Source organism: Echiichthys vipera, assembly GCF_963691815.1.
Source record: "Echiichthys vipera genome assembly, chromosome: 19".
NCBI classification, from domain to species: domain Eukaryota; kingdom Metazoa; phylum Chordata; class Actinopteri; order Perciformes; family Trachinidae; genus Echiichthys; species Echiichthys vipera.
This window is the reverse complement of record NC_139844.1, coordinates 18,573,918-18,597,667: the sequence shown is the minus strand read 5'-3', so window position 1 is coordinate 18,597,667 and position 23,750 is coordinate 18,573,918. Positions and strand designations below refer to the sequence as shown.

The window sequence follows — 23,750 nt, the reverse complement described above, 5'->3', positions numbered from 1 at the left end:
AATTTCTAAACTGTGGAAATTAATAAAGGTAAAATAAATTGAAGAATGTTTGATATCATTTTTATTATCAGTTGCAGGACAAAACGTACCACATTTGTGTTTTTGCATAACTGTTTCTCTGAAGAATGAGATAATAAGACAGAAAAACACGTTAAACTAGACGACTTTGAAGTAAGCTCAAAGTAACCCACATTTTTTTAGAATACTTAACTTTACTTGGGTAATCCAATGGACTACATTACAGATTACATTTTATGAATGTTTTATGACATGTAATCAGTAATCTGTATGTTTACTACTACAAACAACCAGAGTACTGATTGTCTTCAGGCATTTTGTGGGCACCCTACGTGTGTGTCGTCAAGCTGTTTAAGGACCCCAGGATGTCCATGCTTGCCGAGCGTATGTAAATTTCTTCTAGCGTTTTTGACGAATATATCCCTCTTTCTTTTAATGTGACAATGTGTAGTTCTATATTTGTGTTCACTTAAACCCTCCACCAACAGCCGCGGAGACGCTGTCCTCCGAAAGTATTCAGTATTTCGTCCTTGTTACTATTTGGGTAGCTAGCATTAGCATTGCTACAGCGGTCTGTGTAAACACGTGTCCTCTCTTCTGCCTTCACTAACTTGTCATTAGCGCAGTTTAGCTAACTACATTGTCCGTAACGGCCGAATATTAGTATTTAATAGTCTGCTGTATTTTAAATAAACTTGTCGTAAGCTATGCCACATTGTTCTCTCAAACGTGGCTGGACGGTGGAGTGTAATCTTGGCTTCTGCTATTATTCCCTTAATGTTGACAGTTGTCAACAACCGTGTTCATATGCACACGGCACCTCACTGTCCAGATTATCTGAGCCCAAACCTGATTTAAGGACCAAGTATAACCAGTAGACTCTGATTTTGTAATGTGTGTATTTAAATGCAATTGAAATGTATACTTTTGGATTAAATTAAATATGCAAGACATTATAACATACATTTGATAAGAATATATGACAAATAAATTGTATTGTAAAAAATTTGGTTGAATTTTAGAAAATAGATTATAATAATAAAGAAAAGCTGTTAACTAACTAACAATGTATTATGGAGAAGGGGCGGGATTAAATAATTGTATACTTCCCACTCTTTTCGGATATGTCAAAAAAAATCCAGTATTTGTCATTCATGTATCTCTGGGCTTTTTTATTCGTGTAATATTTTCTGTATAACTTGTATTTTTACACATTTGAAATAAAAAATTATTAAAGGCAGAATTCTTATTAATGCATTATCTGTCTTACCTTGATTCTACACAGTGACACGTTTTGTGTGTCCGTAAGGTCTAATCGATGTGAGTTGCTTCTCCTGCTCTATGATATAATGTGTTGTTGGCTGGCTGACTGTTATGTAATGCTGCTGCTGCTGCTCTCTATCTAGCCCGGAGGAAACAGAAGTGGTCTGTTGACCCCAGGAACAGCACCTGGAGTAACGATGACTCCAAGTTTGGCCAGAAGATGCTTGAGCGAATGGGCTGGTCCAAAGGCAAGGTGAGATGGTTTGGGTCACAGCGGTGACTTTTTATGATGTTGGCAGTGAGTGAATGAATGAGTTGGTGAACATCTGTGTCACATGTATTGTCCTGTCTTCTCATGTTAAGGGCCTGGGCAGAAGCGAGCAAGGCTCCACTGACCATATCAAAGTAAAAGTTAAAAACAACAACTATGGTCTTGGAACCAGTGCCAGCTACGAGGTGAGCTCATTAAACACTTAAATGAAATAATGTTTTTTTGTGTGTTTATGTTGTTTTTTTTGGTTAAGTATAAATACAAATAAGTCTTAACAGTAGCGATTTATCACATTACATACACGTTTATTTGCAGACGTTAGTTTGAATGCATGAACGGAGTAGTTTATGTAATGGGGATGTATTTAAAGTACTTGAGCTACATTTACAACTTTTCTTGAGGAACATTGCAGTCTCTAAATTACATTTATTTCAGTACGTATTTGAATTAACCAAATACGAAGACTGCTCCCTTAATACCTGATTTAAAATTACAATAGTAATAGTGTTGCATTCTATAGAGGGACATTTCTGCTCTGTAGGCTATTCTCATTAATGTTAATGGGCTGGACAAAATAATAGAAACAGCTGTTGTTATTTGACAATACAGTTCATACAACCAAGTACCTCCTCGAAAATGACCACAGTGACAATAACACGTCAACAATAACCCATAATTTTCTTCTCTGTTACTTCTGAAGTTATTGTTGGCTGTATTGACGTGTGGTATGTTCACAGGATAACTGGATCGCCCACCAAGATGATTTCAATGAGCTTCTTACTCAACTCAACAACTGTCATGGCAGTACCGGTATGTATGTACAAACATTATGATGTATAATCTGCATACAATGCTCCGTTTACAAATAGACTGAAAGTGTGTTTGTGGTGGTTGACTTCCTGGGGTGGTATTGTGTACCGTTCAAAACGGTGTCACTCGTTCTTTATAAGCCGATTATCCCTGGCATGGTTCTTTGGTCCTTGAAAGTCTGTGAATTTGAGCATTTTATGGGGGGAAAAACAAAAGCCTGGAAAGTTTTTGAAAATAGACATACATAGACATGGGTCAGTGAAAGTGTTTGACGTTGTATATTTTGTGAGGGAATAGTAAAGTTCTTGGATTTTTTTAACTTAACGTTAGTAAATAGTCTATGTTTTCTCTGTCTCTACGTTCACATTGCACAATATCCATGTAATCCAACGTTGATCCATGTCTCAAACCATACCATGTTCGATCCTTGAATTTGATGGAATTGGGCCTGGAAAGTCTTGAATAGTCCTTAAATTTGATGTTTAAGATGGCATGAGAACCCTAAAAAGTAAAGGTTTACGCCCCTTTCAACACCAAACACCACACAGTGTGTTCAATCAAAGTTACTATAAATAGTTCACTAGATCTGGCCACAGGATATTGCATTTTCATGTGTTTTAATTATCACATTTCTATTTATCTTTAATTGGTAGGTAGTAATACAGAAATAGACCATGCAATAAATGTGTCACGTATGACCAACACTGGCACTGCGTTATATAGAGCTGATGCATGATGTATACTTACTTTGCTGGTAACCTTCTCACTGTGGCTCTGCATCAAACTACACAACTACACCAAAGCACAGTGCAGCTATTTCTGGTTTGTTGGTTCATCTGTTGGACAATAGAGGGTGCTGCACTGCAACATTTAGGAGAGAAAAGTTTGAATACAATCACTGTCATACAATGAACATCTTCATTATCACTGTGATTGAAAACAAAGCACAAATAGAATACTGTGTTGGTGCAATAAGCAGGGACATCTTAAATTTGTAACTTAATGTGGCCATTGTTTTAAATGATATTTTCTTTATTATCGGTAGAATCTCCACCACCAGAGGAGCCAAAAGGATTCAGCTTGGAAGAGAAATCTAAGACCTCCAAAAAGAGGGTCCATTACATGAAGTTCACCAAAGGTGGGTTCGTCTTTTGGCAGTCCACAGTTCTTTAAAGCAGCAGACAGAGATCTTAGGGATAAACATTGCTCAGGAGGATGCACACGAGCAAACAGGGCATTCTGTTTCAACAGTCCGTCATATAAAAAACTCAGACTGGATCAGCCGTATATAAAGATAGACGACAGGTATCCACTTCCTCCCAAAAAACTGTATACGAAGCCAAAATATTCCTGGATATGGGTGCCACCATGTTGCATTTTTGGAGCCAGAGTCTGTGCAGTAGAGATGGGGCAGTAATCGAAGTCCTGCACATACCCCCGCCCGACCAATCGCAAGTCAATCATCAACGTTTCACCCTATTTTTATAGCACCAAAGAAGTAATTAAAACCAAACTTATCAGATAAACAAACTTATACAAACATCAGCATAATAAAAAACTACCTAAAATGACATGAACCAGGTTTGGGAAAAATTAATTTGACAAGAACTTTGAATTTTTTTCGTTCCATTTTTTTTGTTCCGTGTCCCACCCTCTAACATAAAGGAAGTGGGATTTATGACCTGCACTGCAGCCAGTCACCAGGGGGCGATCAAGAAGTTTCGGCTTCAATTTCGAGCTGAGTGTTATATACGGTCTCTGCAACTGTGCACTGATTCAACAACTCGAGTAGAGTGACAACGCAAGTGTGTCACTTTTTTATTTTCCACCTTTCATACAATCCACGCAGACAGACAGACAGACAGGCAGACAGATAGACAGACAGACAGACAGACAGACAGACAGAAAGCCTCCTTGACCTGTTGTTGAGCCTTGTGCAATTGGCTCTGACAACAGATGCTGATCAGAGCTCTGACAGCCTGTGCTGGGTCACTTGGCCCGGTCAGTGCTCGGTGAGGTTATTAATAACTCTTCCTTCTTCTACTTTCATTACTCCTTCACATGTCAGGAAGTCTAGATTTGCTGGTCAAGGCCAGTATACTGATAGGCACAAGGAGGAATTTGGTGTTCAGCACCACTGGAGGCCAAAATTAATAACCACTAGGCCATATTTTACTGCTGGGTTGCTTTACTTAAGCATGGAGCATAGTTGAGTGATTGTCAGAACAATTTCTTCATGAGTGTCAGGGCATTTATTAGCAATGATGTTTTCTGTTTGGACTTGCAATACATAGTTTTAATGCATAGTTTACATTATAATAACTGATGTTCTTTTTATTAAAGTAATTCTATAAGTCCTTTTGTGAGAAAGAAGTGCAGGCTTATCATATATTAACATGTGTTAAAGTAATCAATCCATAATCATTTTTGTTATTGGGTTCAAATATACATAACCAGGTCAGCATACATGGGAAACCCCACATCTCAACTTTTACCTCACCTGGAAGAGGCTTTTATATTTTACGTCATTCAGTAGCAACTTCCTGTTTCCTGTTTGGGGCATCTGGTATGTCCATTTACTGGCCCCCCAAAAACAACACCTCCCAGAGGCTGTGTGACCCATTAGATGACCCTGTCAGATAAAATGCAGCTTCAGTCTCTTCCCAATTCCCTCTCACCCTGTTTTTGTGATCCTAATTTGGCAGGAGCCAGAAAAAGACTATGTCCCTAGTGGATCAGATGCACCAAACAAGGACAAGGTGCACTGGGGATGTGATGATTTTCCTTTAGATATCCACTCACTCACTCACTCACTCACTCACTCACTCACTCACTCACTCACTCACTTTTCAACAAAATAAAGATTTTTGTTGAAGTGCCTTGGTTATTTAAAGGAAAATATGCTAGTACAGCAGTGGTATAGCCACACAGATATTCTATCAAATTCTGAACAATAAAAAAAACCAATATTACAGATTAAATCAAGTATTAATATTTTTTTCGTGCGCAACAGCAAATTTGTGCGCAAGTTAAGGCTTTTCTGACTTTCCCATATTGTGAATCTGCATCTGTTTGCTTTAATCACGAATGCATCCATAACGCACATATCACTTCACCTGTTTAACGGTACAGCAAGGCACCATTTGCCATAATTGAATTGAAAACCTGAATATACTGAGGTGTTTAGAGATTGTAACTTTGTAATGTTTTTGTTTTGTTTTTCTGTGAGGACATTTTATTCATGATGGTAATGAAAAGATACTCTTTTTCATTTTACACTGAAATCATAATCTGGAATTAAATTGCTACACTTCTGTGTTGACCTCTGTATCCCCACAGCTATCCACATCCCCCCCACCCCCCAAAACAGCCTCACTGACCCCATGAAAGCACTGAAAACAATACCTTGTTTGAGTGTTTTTGTCATTTTGACAGGCGCATTTGTCTGTCGTTCATCACTGCACATTTGTGTTAACTGTGAACTTGGGCCTCTTTTAGGATATACTCGTACCCCAAACCTGTCGTCAACTAATACAGTCTGACCCCGCAGGACTTTTAAGTTCTAATCCATTTAAGGAGATCCTTTCCATTATCACCACCACCAGCTGTTTATAAATGTCAGAGGAAGATAAAGAGCAGGTAGCACCTTGTCACCACTACTGTTTGTTACATCAAGACATTTGACATCCATTCTGTTTTCGTCTTATCTTTATTTTTTCACACTGTCAGAAAGCAGAGCAGGAGACAGTTTAGGTGAAACTCAGGTGGGAATGTTTTCACTGGAACTCAATCCTGAGCCACTTTGTAGCTCTGTATCAGTAGATGTGTTTTTGGCAACATAACACCACTTTGAGTTGTTTCTATTCAGAAGAGGTGGCAACCATTGCCATGCAACATAACGGACGCTGTCACTACTTCATAACTTCATCGGAAACTTGAGAGTTGAGTGCTCCACCTGCCTTAAGTGGTCTGACATGCATCAACTGTCAGTGCACTTTGACTGTTAAAGGGTCAGTTTTTAAATCAGTGTCTACATGTACAGACAGATATTTATGGTCCTATCACAGCAACATCAGATATCTATGGGTTTTTTTTATTAATGAATTTATATATATATATAATTTCATCTCCTACTGTTGTGGTCTGGATCAGCAACCTAAGGATTACCTGGAAACACATAACCAGCCACACCTGTTTGCATGCTCCGATGCTGGCGCCCCTTCTGTGAAGCTGTTGCCAAGTTAAGGCTTGGTAATAGATTTAGTGTTGCTAAGCCTGTTATACGAGAGGTTGAAAAAGTCTGGTACTACTAATAGTTCTGCATGTGCAGAGATCAGGCAAATGTCAACCAATGAATCTACTACTATTTAAAAACCTGAGTTCATATCCAGTCATAAAAGCATTATAAAAGATATAATTTGTATAATTTGTCTATAACTGGTTACGGATTTCATTTCTTAATGCTAGCAAAGTATAGTCATGTATTATTAATTGATTAGTTAATTTGATATGAAATCTGTAAAACATTGGTGCTAAAACAAAATGTGGCCACAGAAGCATCTGAGAATGTTCCAAACATCTCCCTCTCTCTGTCTCAGCGCAGGCCTCCTCCTTACTCTCTCCTGCTTTTGTATTGATATCCTGTTCAGGCTGGTTCCCTCACTGCCAGCTCTGAGGATTGATGGCCTTTGTTTGTGGGGAAAGGCACCAAAATCTCTGCTGCCTAGGTCCGTGGCCCACAGCATAAACCAGTAACCCAGTTTTAATTGCTAACTCCATCTATCACCTGTCACGGCAGCAAGGGCGGTTGATGCAGAATTAACTACAGCTCTCCGTCTGTTGGTCTGTGTGGTTAGCTCTATCGCAGTCACAGGGCTTTTTATTAAGATAACTTTTTGCTTTTTTGCTAGTAGGTATCTGCAAACTGAAAGGTTTTGAGAAAACATGACCACCCATATAAACCACAGCATATAATCAAGCTAAAGAGCTGAGGTCTATCCGGCAGCAAGTTGTGTTATTTGTCCCCCTAGAAACATCACATGTACTTCCAGTTCCAAGGTAAAACTGGAAACATTGATATGACTGGACATCATCAATCTTATTTAGCTTTTTCAGTCAATTTCTTATCAAATGTGTGTATTTCTCTGTACAGCCTCTGTGATTTCTAGGTCTGGTTATACTAGTTATCAGTACTGACAGGTGTTGCGATTTCAATGGTTTCCTTGGAAACCAGCATGTATTCACTAACACTTTCCAGTGCACGAAAGCACTGCACAGGCTTCTTCCTGTGCAATGGCATTCAACTACCTTTTAAACGTTTGAGCTCCTTATTTTTATCAGAACATTGTTATCTGCACTTTCACCTGAAAGCCTGAAAATTTTGACAGGTACTTCCTCATCCAAACAGCAGAAAGGTCACATTGGGCATAATTTTACATTTGACCTGAGTTCACTAGATGACAAACACCACAGGCACCCCCCTCATTTATTTTAGTTTTCAGCACACTTTCTTGGTTTTACTTCTTAGACCTGCATGTGCAGCGACTTTCAAAGCCAAGAGTAGAGGGGAGATAAAGGTTTAAAAGCAATAAATAACCAAATGTTATCAGAGCCCCGCCGAAGGAAGAGGATGCAGCTGTACGAACAGGACCTGGGCCTGAGACAGATGACTGTGTGCTCCAGGAGTCTTTGAGGCCCAGCTTTAAAATGGGAATCCGGAGGTGTGGTCGTGGCAGACCTTGTCGTCGGTTTATTTTTCTTTTACCGTTTTATCCCTGGAGCATGAAGAAAACTACGCAAACCTCCCCCTTCTTTGCTTAAGAGACCACCTCCTACTACCTTCTACCTCCAAAACACCGACACACACACACACACACACACACACACACACACACACACACACACACACACACACACACACACACACACACACACACACACACACACACACACACACGTGAATGAATCGTTTCGGGTCACTTTTTGGTAGATTTGCAAATATGAAACCCACTAGTGTATAACTAATGATTTTTATTTTTGCTTATTGGCCATTGCGCTAAAATTTTATCTTGTTTTTTAAAAATTTATTTTGAAATGTGCCTTGATTCTATATGCCAGAATAATAAAGCCCAAAAAAGAAGAAGTTTTAAATTGCTTTATTCTGTGTCTAAAAAGTAAATGTCTAAAAGTGATTTCCTTCCCTTCTTAGGAAAGGACCTGTCCTCCCGCAGTAAAACAGACCTTAACTGTATCTTTGGGAAGAGAGGAAGATCTGCCAATGAACCAGAACAGGTAAGAGGCAACAAGATCATTAACATGATCCACAATTAGAAAGTGTTCATCTTCCTGTAAAGTTATATTGAGACTGCATTTGAAAATGTCCACATTTTCATCTAAAGTATGTTTTGTTTTTATCAATGCTTCATTTTAATAAAAGATTAAGCTGCAAACAAAGGAAAATTCATTTCTTAAAATCCAAACAGAAAATTCTGCACACTGTTGATTGACTTTGTTTCATTATGTTGTAAAACAACCTTCACATAATACACAATCAATCCAACATGAAATATGGACATGCAGAAACACAAAACAAACAAAAAAACATAATGAAAGCATGACACAGGGAAGAAACTGAAATTAAAAAGGAAATATTTCCAAAGTGTGTTCCAGTCATTGGTTTCATTGTCTTTTACGGTCAGAGCTTACGATCATGCACTTGTCTCTAGGATTATTTTTGTGTAGAAATGATGTCCACAATAGGAAATATGGTCATGACTAATGCCTGTAATATACAATTATATTCATTACATCCTATCAGTCTTGTGTGAAAGTGCACTGTATCTAATAAAGATCTGTAGAGAATATTCCTAATCTAAGGTGTAAATTACTATTTTTGCAGAGAAACAGTAGTTTTCCGAGCTAAGAGGGCAGGCCTGTGATCTTTCTTAACCCAGTCAATGTCAAGTGTGCGCTGGGGGAGGAGATGACATACCTCTGGCCAGGTGGCTCGAGCTTATCCGCCTCTGTCTTGGTAATTAAGGGTGACCACTGGTGCTGATGCTTCCACGAGTCGCCGCGGTATCATGTGATCCTTGTGCTTCTACAGGGCCTGGCTCCTGAGCAGCCCGTGGCCCTAGATTAGCCATGTCACATCGTGCAGCTTTAACACCGCCAACAGGCCACTGATGGCGGCAGGAGCACCTAAATCCAGTTAAGGGATTTGCACTCTTACCCCCTACTCCTCTCTCCGCACCCCGCCTCTTCTCTACTTCTGTCTTGGAGTGCTCACATTGGGTAGTTATAATGCTGGCGGGCATTATTAAAGGCAAATCAAAATTGGAGTGAGGTGTGCAGAAATCTGAAATGATGACGCGTGCAAAAAAAGTTCTCTTTTTGCTGTTGGCAGTGGCAGTTGGTCACTTCAAGCGCCACTTTGCCATTTGGCGTTTATGCTTGCTCGTGCTTTTTGAAATGTAGCTTACAGGCTCAGACAGGTGGAAGATGCATTTGAGGCCCAACTAAGTTCCTTTGGCTTACATGTCAAAACAAAACCTTATTATTAAATTAGTCTGTGTTTAGTCTCTTCCATTTGCATGGTCTTTTATATACAAATGAGCCGCATTGGAATAAAGAAGTAATTATTAGAAATTAAACAGAAGTATCTGATAATAAAACTTGCTGTGTACCAAAGCCACAGTTGAAGTTATTTATTAATCTACATGGATTAGATTTGAGTCACACCACCCATGACCCGCCTCACTAAATTGAACATACTAATGGATAAAAGCATCATGTTCAAGAAGTATTTTAAATTTAAAGATCACAATAATCCCAGCAGTGAGATTTGTAAATAGAGATTAGACATTAGATGTTTTGGATGCTAACAGATGGGACCGTTTGACCTTCTGACTTTGCATAAATTTAAACTATGGGATTATCACAAAGACATGACACTTTATTTAGTTATGAATGAATAAATCTTCATGTAGTGAACTTGTATTTTTGGTGTCACAAGTTCTGCTGACTCCATACAGAGCCAGAAGGACAATCACAAATGTAGCTTTTGGACTCAGAGACACAGCAAAGCCTCTTGTTGGCTTCCTCTGTTTATCTCAAGCATTTGGCTTGAAGAAATTGGCATCTTAAAATCCATAAATTGCATGTGAAAAACCTTTTCTATTCCCTCGCAGGTGCCCAGCCATAACATCACAATGGCTACGGCTCCCTAGCTGATTAACATTGGAAATGCGAGCAATACACACCATCATTTTCTCCCTAATCGTTTGGTTATGGGTTGGTATTTTTCAGCCAGGAGGGACACCATTGACCATATCGAAAACACTGAACACAATTACAATGGCATCCCATGAGGCCTTGTGTTGAAGCCCAGTAACATCTGAGGTTGCTGGGAAGAGGTAAAGAGGGTGATGGACCAATCAAGCTTTAGGCATTGTGCAGGATCTCCTGTGAGTGTGTCTCTGACACTGCCAGTGACCCTTAGCACACCCCGATCTGTGCTTACAGTAGTCCACCATTACTGCAAAATACTCTACAATATATACACATGCAATAATCTCAGTACCCCAAAGAATTGTATTCCTAAGTAGTGACTACATCAACATCAGGGGCTTTGGTTTATCTGCGAAGTGGATTGGCAGGGGTTTGTACCAGGCGCATTATCACGTATCTGCATCCTGACAAGGTGAGGCCAGGAGACCCGTCCAAATCTGGATCGGCTTCTCCAGGGCTGCCCTCCTTCCCACTCATGAATCTTCCAGCACTTCACCCACAACCCATTGCTGTCTCTCCAGCCACTCATCCACCAGTCCCCCAGTGCTGGGGTTTTCCTTCCTCCACAGTGATGTGCTTCCTGCTCGCCTCTTATCGCTGCTCACAACGCTCCCTGAAATGCAGACGCGCGCGCACACACACACACACACACACACACACACACACACACACACACACACACACACACACACACACACACACACACACACACACACACACACACACACACACACACACACACACACACACACACTCACTCACTCACTCACTCACTCACTCACTCACTCACTCACTCACTCACTCACTCACTCACTCACTCACTCACTCACTCACTCACTCACTCACTCACTCACTCACTCACTCACTCACTCACTCACTCACTCACTCACTCACTCACTCACTCACTCACTCACTCACTCACTCACTCACTCACTCACTCACTCACTCACTCACTCACTCACTCACTCACTCACTCACTCACTCACTCACTCACTCACTCACTCACTCACTCACTCACTCACTCACTCACTCACTCACTCACTCACTCACTCACTCACTCACTCACTCACTCACTCACTCACTCACTCACTCACTCACTCACTCACTCACTCACTCACTCACTCACTCACTCACTCACTCACTCACTCACTCACTCACTCACTCACTCACTCACTCACTCACACTCACATTCACACAGACTCTCAGCTGGTACACATACCCTACTCGATGTGTTGAAAGACCAAATGAGCACATGGGACAGATTATTGACCCCTTGGATTCAAATGGCTGTATACAAGTAGTTTCAGTCATCATTGAGCTCCCTCCTAAACTACAGTCTTTCTAAATTGTTTTAGTTCAAACACAGTACAGCTGTGTCTCCCTTTTTATTTAAGAGTTAACTTTCAAGTTTGTAACGTTTTCCATTTAAAGGTATGATGCATTTTGTATAAAAATGTCAATTGCAGTTGTAAAAAATTGGGGAGAGTTTTGATATTCTTCAAAGAACCACAGATGCGCTTGGATGCCCAAGGTTTTAGACCACAGTCAACTAGCTGCGTGACATAGACTCATATAAAGTCCACGTCCTACCCCTCAATAGATTTAAGATTAAAAAGCATTTCCCGAGAAATTTTCTATGATTCCATCATCACATATCTGATCAAAGAGTTGCTGAACAAGCCTAAGAGCTTGTCAATATTAACTTTGGATAATTGACACTTTTAAATCATAATGCTAAAGGCACATTTGTATATAAACTACACTGCAGACTGGACTGGTAACAAACAGTGATGTCTGACTCATGTCGCTGTCATATACGTCTGGTGTATGAAATGTCTATGTCCTCATTGCGTTGCATCTTTATATAATATTCAAAACATTTATTTTATTGAATTTAACATATTTTATCGGCAATCGGATACAAAAATAACGATTCCACTAATTGTAAAAATGTTGAATATCGGTCTGATAATTGATCAATCCTAAGTCCTGAGTACTAAAGTATTAAAAGTGTACTAAACATACTGTGTCCACTTTATTAGGTACACCTGTACATTCTAATGCAATCAAGTCTGCCATAAAGTCCACCATTTTTGATGGGGTTTTTTTTCAACACTTGTCAAACATGCTAAATAATTTATACATTTTAGCATCAAGGTCATAATTGGGGTAGTGGTGGTGTGCTGGACTGCATTATATTTAGAGGGGTCCCTAATATTCTGCCCTCATGTGTTAATAAGGAGGACAAAAAATTAGAAACACTTGTCAATATAATCCAACACCACTAAAATGTACACATATCCAGCATGTTTTTTTTTATATTAAAAACAAACCATGATCTACAGGATAAATGGATGACCACCATTTCATCCCCAACCTCATTCCACCATACCTTGTAGCCACCTGAAAATGTATTCTTAAAACCATTATTTACACTCCCTGACCAGTCAGGGTTATCAAATTGTGGTGGAGCACCTGTCCATCTACATGGCTCTCTGTTATTCATCACCCCTCCTATGCTTGCAAGCCCCCTCCATCTCCTGCTTCCTCTTGTGCCCCTCAACACAATTACTCACAGTATGACAAACGACAGGCTCTCTCTGCCGAGATATCAAAAAGCCCCGGCCACTTCTAAATGAAGGCACTTTGGCAGCCCTGTGCTCCCCATGCTTATCGGCGGGCGAGCAGTGCCCCTGGCCGTCCTGCGTCCCCCTCTCCTTTCTCCACCTTCTCCACTACCGTGCCCTCCTCAGGGGGTTTAGTTAGGGGAGCCACATGGAGGGCCAGCCCGGCTTGATTTATCTCCCTTGCCCCTCTGCCTGGCCACTCAGGCAGGCTGAAAGAGCCGACGAGGCTCCAACGGGCCTCAGCTCGAAAGCCCGGCATTAGCTGAAATAAACCATTCTGCCGCCCAGTGAAAAATGTCCTCTGATTGGCTAATTAATCAGTCAAAGGGGAGCGACGCGGCTTGTGACTGGAGGGACCCAAGTGGGCGACCGCAGAGGGCCTGCTGATAAATAGACTCCCCGCCGATTCATACATCAACAAAAGTTAGTCATTTTTTAAAGCCGCCAGCTCAGATGAAAGGTGGGAATAAGCCATGGTTTTATTTTTCCACCTTCCACGTTTCCTTTTCGGGGGCGGGGAGAGAAAAAATTATATTTCCTACTTTCGAAGCTATTTTTATACTGGAACTGTAAAATGATCATGACTTAGATACTGCTATTCAAATTCACATTAAAGGAAATAAAATGAACTTTCAATATTTTATTTTTTTATTTAATCTTACAGACAATGATTCTGTGAAGAATATATATATATATATATTTATATATAATAATATTTAGCTGTAGCTTAATGCATTCAGCAGAATTTAATGTTCAGCTTAATGATTCAGCCTCTTAATCAGTTCTGTAAAAAAACAAACAATCTGCAGTCGATAAATATCAGAAACCTCAAAACTGTTACAACATCAACATTGTTAATTAGTTCTATACTCCTTAAAAATGTCAGGGAAAAAAATATGGTTAATTTTAATTTGGTACAAGGCTTGTTTTGACGTCTGAACCTTCCAGTCAGACAGTCGGTATGGCTCACCCTGCTCTCGGGTCAGCATGACCCCTGCGCCCTCTCCCACTCCCACTCCTGCTCAGGCACAAAGGCCTGAGGATCAGGCCTCATCGGGTGGCACCTGTTGCAAGTTTTCCCTGCCCACGCGTCGTCCACATGAAGGATCGCACGTCAGCAGGGGCTCCCCCGATACCACCATCCTAAGGAATATGGGGCAGGGAAGGCGCGGGTTCAGGGCTCCGGCGTTTGGCAGATGTGTCGGCAAGGCGCCAGGGAGCCGATGGGCGGAGTCGCGCAGTGAAACTTTGCTGACAGCGCGTCTTTCCACTACAGAAATTGTCTTCAACTCCAGAACGGGTTTCACAGGTTGTTGCTGAGGCCTGTGAACGGTGAAATGAGGTTGTGTGGAATTGTATGCAAGTAGGCAAGCATTTTTATCGTCCATCATTATTTTAAATCTCATCTTCTTCATGTTGACTTTCATCATTAGAGCGTAAACTGTCCTAGATGGCTTCAACGTGGCCAGAACTGTATATATTTAAGCATTTGTTTGCATCAAGCAGTTATATTTATGTCTATTCTTCACAGGGTGAGGTGTCTGCCCTAAAGGTCTACACTATTAGGATTATTCTTTACTTACTTCTGAGTTCCACTGCATTGTATAATTGACAGTATAAATAGAAATATGGGACCACAATAGATATTTTCTTTTTGGCTCAGTTGTCCATCAACCTCAGCATTGGTCTGTTGAAAGAGTATGCCGTGAACGTGCGTTGTCGCAGCTCGAGTGGGCCAGTGCACTCATGCATGGTGTTAGGCTTGTTGTGATTCAGTCTCAGATAACATCTCATTACCTCAAGCTAAAGCGCTCCCTTTCTTGAGCATGTTTGTTGACAGGCCCTTGCTTCTACCGCTGAAAATATAAAGAACCGCCAAGCGACGCCCCCCACCCACACACGCACACGCACACACACACTCGTACACACACACACACACACACACACACACACACACACACAGAAACGCACACACAAACACGTGTTTACCACCTACCTCCCTGGCAGTCCTGTGGGCTGCTTCCTCCTGGCCATGCCAGCTCGCTGACACTTACAGATTAGCGCCGGACAAAAAAAGAAAAAGAGGGCGTCTGTCTCTTAGTTACGGACCTAAGCTAGAATACATGGGCCAGGGTAATTACCGACTGGTGAAGCTAACCGCCCAAAGATTTCCAGCCCTCTCGGCTGTTTACAGCCACCGACTACCGTTTAATCACTGACTCTTTAATCTAATAAATCACAGCTGGGGAAAATAACCATTGTATCTTCCCTCTCTGGGGTTCGGTTGGGGGCACCCTATGCTCTTGAGGGGGGGCATTGCCGGCAAGCGTTTGCAATGTTGAACAAGCACAGAGCAGTCATGCTGCATGCATAATGTTGTCTTCATTTGTTACTTATGATAAACGTTCTCGCACCCGGCACAAAGTGCAATTTTTCAAACCCCATTTTTTTGTTTTGTCTTAACTACACACAGAAAGTATGCCTTTAGCAAAAGTATTGCTTTGCAGAAGCTTTCATGTGTGGCATTTAATGTATTTATGGTACATTTTTTTTTAGTTTTTAACTTTGTTACTTTGTGCAAATATAATTTCTGCGGTGTAAATATATTAGTACCACATTGGAGGCCAAGGCAGTGACAATACTTATAAAAATATTAATGGTCAACCATAGGGTTTGCTTATTTACCAGGGAATAAGGTATCCACCTGTTTTTTTCTGTCCGCCCACATCAGCCTCATGAAGGATGGGCTGCTGGACTTGTGTGCTCATCAGGGAGAGACAGCTGGCTAATCAGGGCCTGATCCATAGACCTTGAGTATCGCCAAATTTATTATTGTGGCAGGACAATGAGGACACACTCACGCAATTACAGACCCAACCAATATTGGCTGGAAATTATTGAAGAAAAAACAGCAAGTAATGCAAACAGGCAGTTTTTTAAGAAAATAAATGGGCGACTACAGCTTTGTCAAATGCTAATTAACATGTGAGCCAGAATGTGACTGTACCTTTTGAAAAGCTGATTAGTAAGAAATATTTGTTTTCAGACACTTTTCACTTTCTAATAAATCTAATACAAGTGAACTTTTCAACCGTGCATTCGAATCTTCAGTTGCTTCACCTCTGATGCACGTTATCAGCACATATATAACCAGTCACTATTTTTTATGATTTCACTATTGTTTTTAAACCTCATACTCAGACCTTAAGGCACTTGAAGGGCTGATAGAGCATGGGAAGGCTGACCTCGTTACTGTTGGTTTTGGAGCTACCGTGCAAAGCCCAATTTAAAAATGCAGCCAACAAGAATTGACCTCTCTCACCTGTACAAGCCAGGTTGGAGTATCAAATGTTAACAAATTAATCATTATTTGACCTTATTTTTTAACCCTTAAATGGTCAACCAAATATTAAAATTGTCAATTGTGTTATCCATAAAGGCCACAGACAGCTTTGTAAAAAATCACTGGTTACAGCAAGGAAACTAAGCTGTCAAAACACCAATGCTTGCTTAGGTATGGGACAATATGAACATTTCATGTCACGATTATCCTTGCCAAAATGATCGCAAGTCACGATATTATCCCGTTAATCATCAAAATATACTTAAACATAAAATGGAAGTAAATCAAACTGGAAACTAACAAATATTTCATTCATAAAGAACAAACTTATATTTATTGTTGTTGTGGTTGATTAATACATCCACAGCAATGCTAATTCTATATGCAATAGAGACTTTTACTGTCTACCTCTTTTTAATAGGCTACGTGAAATGAGAAGATACATTTTCTGTCAAATAAAATCTACTAATTTAAACTAACTCTTGGACTGTAGTCAAATTATTGTTATAGTAAGATATAACCTGTAGTAAACTGCACTCAGTTCAGTCTGGAAATTCACAACAATCATGTGTTGAACATGATCTATATAATAATTTGAATTTGAATATTAATGGCATTAATAATTGCTAAATTGGCAATGTCTGGAATTAGGGCTGCAAGTTACCATTCAAATGCTCATGAGTTGGATGGATGCCTGGAAACTGTCTTGATGGCTTATTTGATGTATATTCTTGTCGAAAAAGACTGTTGGACTCAAGCCTCCAAGACCCCGTTCAAAAGCCTTAAAAGCACCTTAATTAACACATCCCTAAAAGTACCGATAATGGAATCTTGTTCTCTTTTTAGAAATAAGTAGGCATATAGTAGCCTAACTTCCTCTGTAAAGGTTTAGGATCTCATCAGTAGCTGTTTAAATTTCTCTGCTGAGCTTTTTGGGTCAAAAAAAGTTGCAGTCACATGCACAAAGTAAACCTTTTCTACCATCCCTCTGCTGGCTTGATTGACTCTCTTCCTGGAAATGTTGGCCTCAATATCTTCGCACCTTGGCTCGTGTCTTACCATTGGCTTTCAATCGGCTACATTAGCAGGGAGAGATGGAACTGGAGTGTCTTGAAGGAGGCGGCCTGTTGAATGTCTTCCCACCCTCTCCCTTTCTCTGGGACCCTCTGCGGACCCTCCCTGTGTTCCCTGCCCAGCCCCAGCCCCCGCCAGGGGAGAGAGTGGAGCAGGAAGGGCCCGATAGCCAGCCAGACCGTTCCTCTGCTGAAGGAGCCTTATCTCAGAACTGCACACAGTGCACTGAGCGCATCCTTTTCCTGGGGTTCTGGGTCCGGGAGGAGGAGGAGGTGGAGGAGGAGTGCACACGGCTGGATATAGGTGTGTTCTCCAACCCCACTGTGCTTGTAGCCAGGGACTGCCTTTTTCAATCATTCTCTAATTCCAGCAATTATGTAAACTGATTTTATAAATCGGTTGATCCGGAGGTGTTAGTTTCATGCAAATCCTCTTTTTAAAAAGTGAATTTGCTAATAGGAGATAAACTTTGCTCTTGAAAATTTGGTTTAGCATTTCAAAAGTAAAATGAGTAATGTTACATTTTGTTTTGTTTTTTCTTTAAGGATCAGCTTGACAGGAAAATAAACTACATTCCAATGGCATTATTATCTTATGGCATGTTAAAGTTTTACTTCACTATACACTGCTATACACTATATTGAAGATGTAGTTTTTTTTATTGCCAGGGCTTCACTCAACCAGTTCAATGAGTAAAACTAGTGAGTGTCTCTGTGACAATGTAGAAATAGACTGCAGACCTCATACACTATATGGAACCATCACTGACTACATCTTAAGACTTTGACTGCCCGTTAACAATTCAGGAAATTGAAAATTGTGTTTTATTATGGAGCTTGCATTGGAAACATTCGGTCTGGAAGTTTTCTCTCATGCCTGCTATACACTTTATGACATGGCAGTCATACAGAAACGGTAACCAGCAAGAACAAAAAAACAACAACACACACCTGGCAATAGGGAAAGAAGATCTCAAACATTACTGCTGAGTTGTTTCTTGGTAACATGTTGCTGTCAACACTCACCAACCCAAATCTCCAGGGCTGCCAGTGATGCTGACCGGCTCTGCAGCTTTATATACTGTACATATGTGTGTCCTGTCAGATCAGGGTCTAATAGAGTTCCCCAGGCAGTGAGGATGGACCATGGACCAAGTTTCAGCCACTTCCCCTGATGAAGGAGATGTTTCTCTCTAAGTCAACTCTCCTCTCTTTTTTTCCCCCCTTGCTCATTCACCTTCTCCCTCTCTTGAGAGTAATTTCACAGGCAGTTCTAAAGTGGCCCCCAGCCATCTTCCCAAATCCCAGTTACATGTTGTTTGGCGCTGTCAGCTCTAAGCCCCATCTCTCCTCTCCCAAGCAGAGAGGATGCCATTGTGCAGTAACAGGGAGTATAGATTTTCTCTGGGAAGTTGGAAAGTTTTGTTTAATGGCACCTCACCTGAAGGGCCTTATCCCTCTTGTTAGAAGTTGAGGGTTCTTTCTAGTCGAGGTCTGAGGTGGCGGAAAACTTTGCAGTCCATTTGAACACTGGCCTCGTCATTTAGCCTCGATCATGGGTGAGGCTCCTGAATCAATCCTTTTTTACATGGAGTACAGTAAACTAAATATATAGTAAATATGTTACGCTCGGTGAAATCATGCACATTTAACATCTTTAAAGTATTGAACCAGGGGTGAATTTGCAGAGCGATCATTTCTTGCTATTGATCAATATATTATGCCACAAAAACAATGGTTGATTCTTTTATGGAAATATATTGACTATGAAGATCCTTTAAGTGGGTTAAGACTAATAGCTTGTAGGGTTTCACTGAAGTCCCCAGTGGCTAGTTGTGGCACTTTTTGTAAATCAAATATAGATGCAGTATATGCGGAAGCCCAGTGCATTTTAGTCTATTGAGGTCCCACAAGACCTGTTTGGATTTACATCCACATTGTTTTACCAGCCCATCATTTAGCTGGTCTGTCTGAATCAGTGTTGAGGGTCAAAGTGGGGTAATCTGAACGTAAAAACTTAAAGGCCAAACCCTGCCGTGACTCGACACAACACAGCGTTTTCAGTTCATCTCTAATCTGTAGTGTTTGAAAAATGCCATCCACTCCACCATCTCTGAGGCAATACACAGAGCATCGGCAGCATTGTTTAGTGCGATTCTCAGGAGGAGCTCCTGTATTCTTCTGGACAAATCATTATGCATTGAGTAGGCCATTAGGAAAATGAAGACAAATGGGTCGCTGGGGTGAGGTGACAAATTGTTCATGCTTTCGAGTTTAAAATCTAGACCGCGTTGTACCTCACAGGTGTAAAGTGTGTTTAATAATGTAGCCTAAAGGCTGGAGAGATGAGTTGGTGACCAGAGTGACTCCTCTCCTCAGACTGGTGACAGTTTCAAGATCAAGATGACATATACCAATCACCAGAAACCTGCATTCGCCAAGAGAAAACACACACACTGTAGATTTTCACCATAGTTGCTTAAAAGATATTTGAGTTATTGGCTTAACAATGCTAAGAAATAGTTTTGCAACATGAGCCCTCTTGTGCTTCCTAAGTTCCTTGTATTTATCTGCGGTGTCACTGTTTAATACAGGTAGAATGACAAAACGTTATGTTCCAAAAGGAGAAAATGAACATTGAATTAAATCAGCACATCTGGCAGTTCCTACTGAAAACACCAAAGCTATTAACTGCGCAATTATTGCATTGTATAAAAAGTGTTTTTATTGTTAACAATTCAAGAATTTCCCTAAAGCATTGAATAATGAAATCACGAAGTGTTGATCTTCTAATTAAATGGACCATTTCTTACAGAAGAGTAGTTTTCTCAGTACGGGCATGTCTGACTAGATGTGATGCTGAGTTGTGTGCAGCTTTGATTCACACATTTACCTTGAAATGTATTACTTTGCATGACAGTATAATAGAATATACTTGTAAATATTTCTAAACCATGTGAAATTATCTCTGAAAAGTGGAAAGCATTATATTCACAATGTAAACTGAAAAAAATCTCCTGTACACGTTCAACAATATGGTTTATTTATTAAATTTAAAAAAGTATGTTTTTGGTCAGACAGATGGCAGTTGAGGAGCTGACTGTGCAAGGACACACAGCTGGATGAGTGGAGCTACATTGTGTTGTGAGAAGATTATGATACATGTCACGTGTGTGACAATCGGGTCCAGTGATGCTTATTTTAAGATGATCCTTTAACACCTATTGTTACCCCAACATCCTATTTTGGGCTGTTTTCACTCACTAAAATCTTTCTGGTAATCTCTGCACGATGACTGACGATCACTTAAGCTCCTCGGCCCACCATTGTGTGCCTGTCTATTTTCTGTGTAGATATTCTTAAATGCTGCGTTACATCCTAACTGCGTCTTCTCTTGTGTGTTTTTGGTCTAGGAGAGCAACAGCAGTGATTCTCGGGATGAGAAAGAGAGTTTTACTCCTGCTGCCTTTGAACTGGATACAGAGTCCATCACCAATACCGTGAAAAGTACTCTAACCATGCAGGAGTACTTTGCACAGCGAATGGCTGAGTTGAAGAAGGCTCGGGGACAGGCCCAGAGTACAGCAACCTCAGTGGAGACCGAGACATCAGAACCATCTGAGGATCCCAGTCCCATCCTCATCAGCAACGACGACTCCCAAGCGCCCCCAAAAAAGAAGAAGAACAAGAAGAACAAGAAGAGCAAAAAGTCAGATGACGAACTGGAAGTGGTAGAAGAGAGCAGCACCGTCGCTCCTATCATAATAGCGGACGATGAGGACCAACAGCAGGAACGTTCGGGTAAAAAGAAGAAAAAGAGGAAAACTGTAGAAAGTGAAGGAGCTACAAATGAGAACTGTAGCGCCACCTCTGTTGTGGAGCAGAACTGTGAGGAGCCTCCATCTAAGAAGAAGAAGAAGAAGAAGCTTAAAAAACACAAAAAAGAATCTGAGCTTCTAAATGGACATGAGCCAAGTGAGAATCAAACTGAAGAGTCTGAGGTTGTTCACAAAAAGAAGAAGAAACACAGAGAGGAGGTGGAGGATGCAAAAGAAGACAAGGAAGAGCTGGTAGAGAAGAAATCTAAAAAGGACAAGAAGAAGAAAAAGAAACATCAAGAATAGGATGGAATTAGGCTAAATAAGAACTTGGTGCTCGTGTTGTGCCCATAGGGTCACATGGACAAAATAACTGCCTTTATGAGCAGGTCAGATGTCTTGTATAGATCCAGTCTGATAATCTGTTCATAAAGAACGCTCCGCTACATTGAGGAGTAAAGGAGGTTAGACGTTTGATCACAAAAAACCTTGAACTTGTACAGTTGCCCACAGGGAAACACAGCAGATGGGAAAATTCCTCGATTTAGGGTCGCAACTAATGATTATCTTCATTATCAATTAATCTTACAATATTTTTTTAGATGAATTGATTGGTTTATAAATGTCAGAGCAAATAGTGAAACAAAGTCCAAAGTGATGTCTTTAAACGTCTTGTTTTATCGGTCCAAAACTCAAAGAGAGTCTGTTTTTATACGATGAAACAGAGAAAAGATCCATATATGAAAGGCTGAAGATAGCATTTCCTACCATTATTTTTTTTTTGCATGAAAAATTTCTTTACGATAAATTGATCATCAAAATAGTTGATGGTTTTATTTCTGACCATCAACTAATCGATTAGTCCCCTCCTTGTTGCAGCTTTACTTATAGAAAGGGTTAGACATGTAAGAAAACACATTTTTGGTCTTCTCTTCTCTAGGCTACATGCTAAGCTTAGCTTCATATTTAACATGAGACACAGACATGAGTTGTATGGATCTACTCATCTAACCCGTAAAGTAAGCAACATTCCTTTCATTCATTAAATCAGTTTCTCTACATGTGTCACCACCATGTCTAAAATGTATTCATACACGGTCCCAGATAATGGATGGATGGATGGATGGATCATGAATTAACATACTTTTTTAAAATGAACCTGTTTTTTCCATCAAATTTTGAAATATTTAGACGAGTGCTGCCATGTGACTGCCTTATGTCTTCTTGAATACAAAAAGATCCAACCCTAAATGCTTAATTCCAAAATACTACCAAACCATTTGGGAAACATTGATTCATTTGTTATCTTACCATCTTGTATGCATCAGCATTACTATTTATTAAGCATCCAAGTGACCCAGAGACAGTTTTTGTCAGTGTTGTAAAAACTGATGTCTGCTTGACGATATGACTTGAGAAGTTTTTGCTTGAAATCTATGAAACGTTTGTCTGACACATTCATGAGCTGTCAGAAAACAGACAAACGGGCGCTTTAACGGGATCAGATCACTTTTTAAATAAATCCAACTAGCAATGTATGCGTGTTTGTTTGTTTTTTTCCTTCAGGTGGAGTGAAATGTGGGTGAGTCAGGTGAGACAGTAGAGAGGAGAAATAGGTTTACTTCAGTCGAGAGGTGAGTCATGTATGTGAGCTGATCAGCTGTAAAGGTAATCTGGAAACCTACACAGACGTATGCCTCCAGACATGAATGGCTTTCACTACACTTACCTTTTCCACTTCCAAATATAATTTATGAGGTTACGAAATCATTTCTTCGAATAGACAGACGGACTGTCAACAGGCCAGTCTTGTTCAGCAGGAGGGGTGGTGTGAGTCAAAAGAGGAAAAAGGAAACTACAGCTGTTCAGTATTGCTCGTAAGCATTCCGGGTCAATAGTTTTACTCACTAGCCATTTGATTGGTTCATGTGTCATGATATGATGTCAACACAACCTCACTATTACTGTAAGCACAACAGTTTATTATGAGATTCAGTTCAGTTTATTACCAGATCCATTAATCCATAAAGTTTTAGTTTTTTAAACCAAAGAATACAAAAATTTAAATCCGGCTCTCCATCTGGTGACTATCATGTTTTATGACAACGGTCCTATATTACAAAAAGTATTTTTTATTATTAAAACAGGTTAAGTTGCTATATAAATACTGTGAAAGAATCAAAATGCTCAGAGAAAGAAATGAACACAGACTATTAAGAAACTGCCTTTAAACGAGCT

The 23,750-nt window shown here is 40.2% G+C and overlaps 1 protein-coding gene across 1 annotated transcript; it reads left to right on the top strand.

Annotated features, from left to right (window-relative positions):
• Nucleotides 1-379: 379 nt before the first annotated feature.
• Nucleotides 380-23,006, top strand: pinx1 (PIN2 (TERF1) interacting telomerase inhibitor 1). Its single transcript, XM_083933697.1, has 7 exons — nucleotides 380-402; nucleotides 1,425-1,534; nucleotides 1,645-1,737; nucleotides 2,290-2,362; nucleotides 3,408-3,500; nucleotides 8,571-8,653; nucleotides 21,108-23,006. The coding sequence occupies exons 1-7, from the start codon at nucleotides 384-386 to the stop codon at nucleotides 21,816-21,818; spliced, it is 1,182 nt and encodes a 393-aa protein (XP_083789823.1). The 5' UTR covers nucleotides 380-383; the 3' UTR covers nucleotides 21,819-23,006.
• The last annotated feature ends 744 nt before the right edge of the window (nucleotides 23,007-23,750 follow it).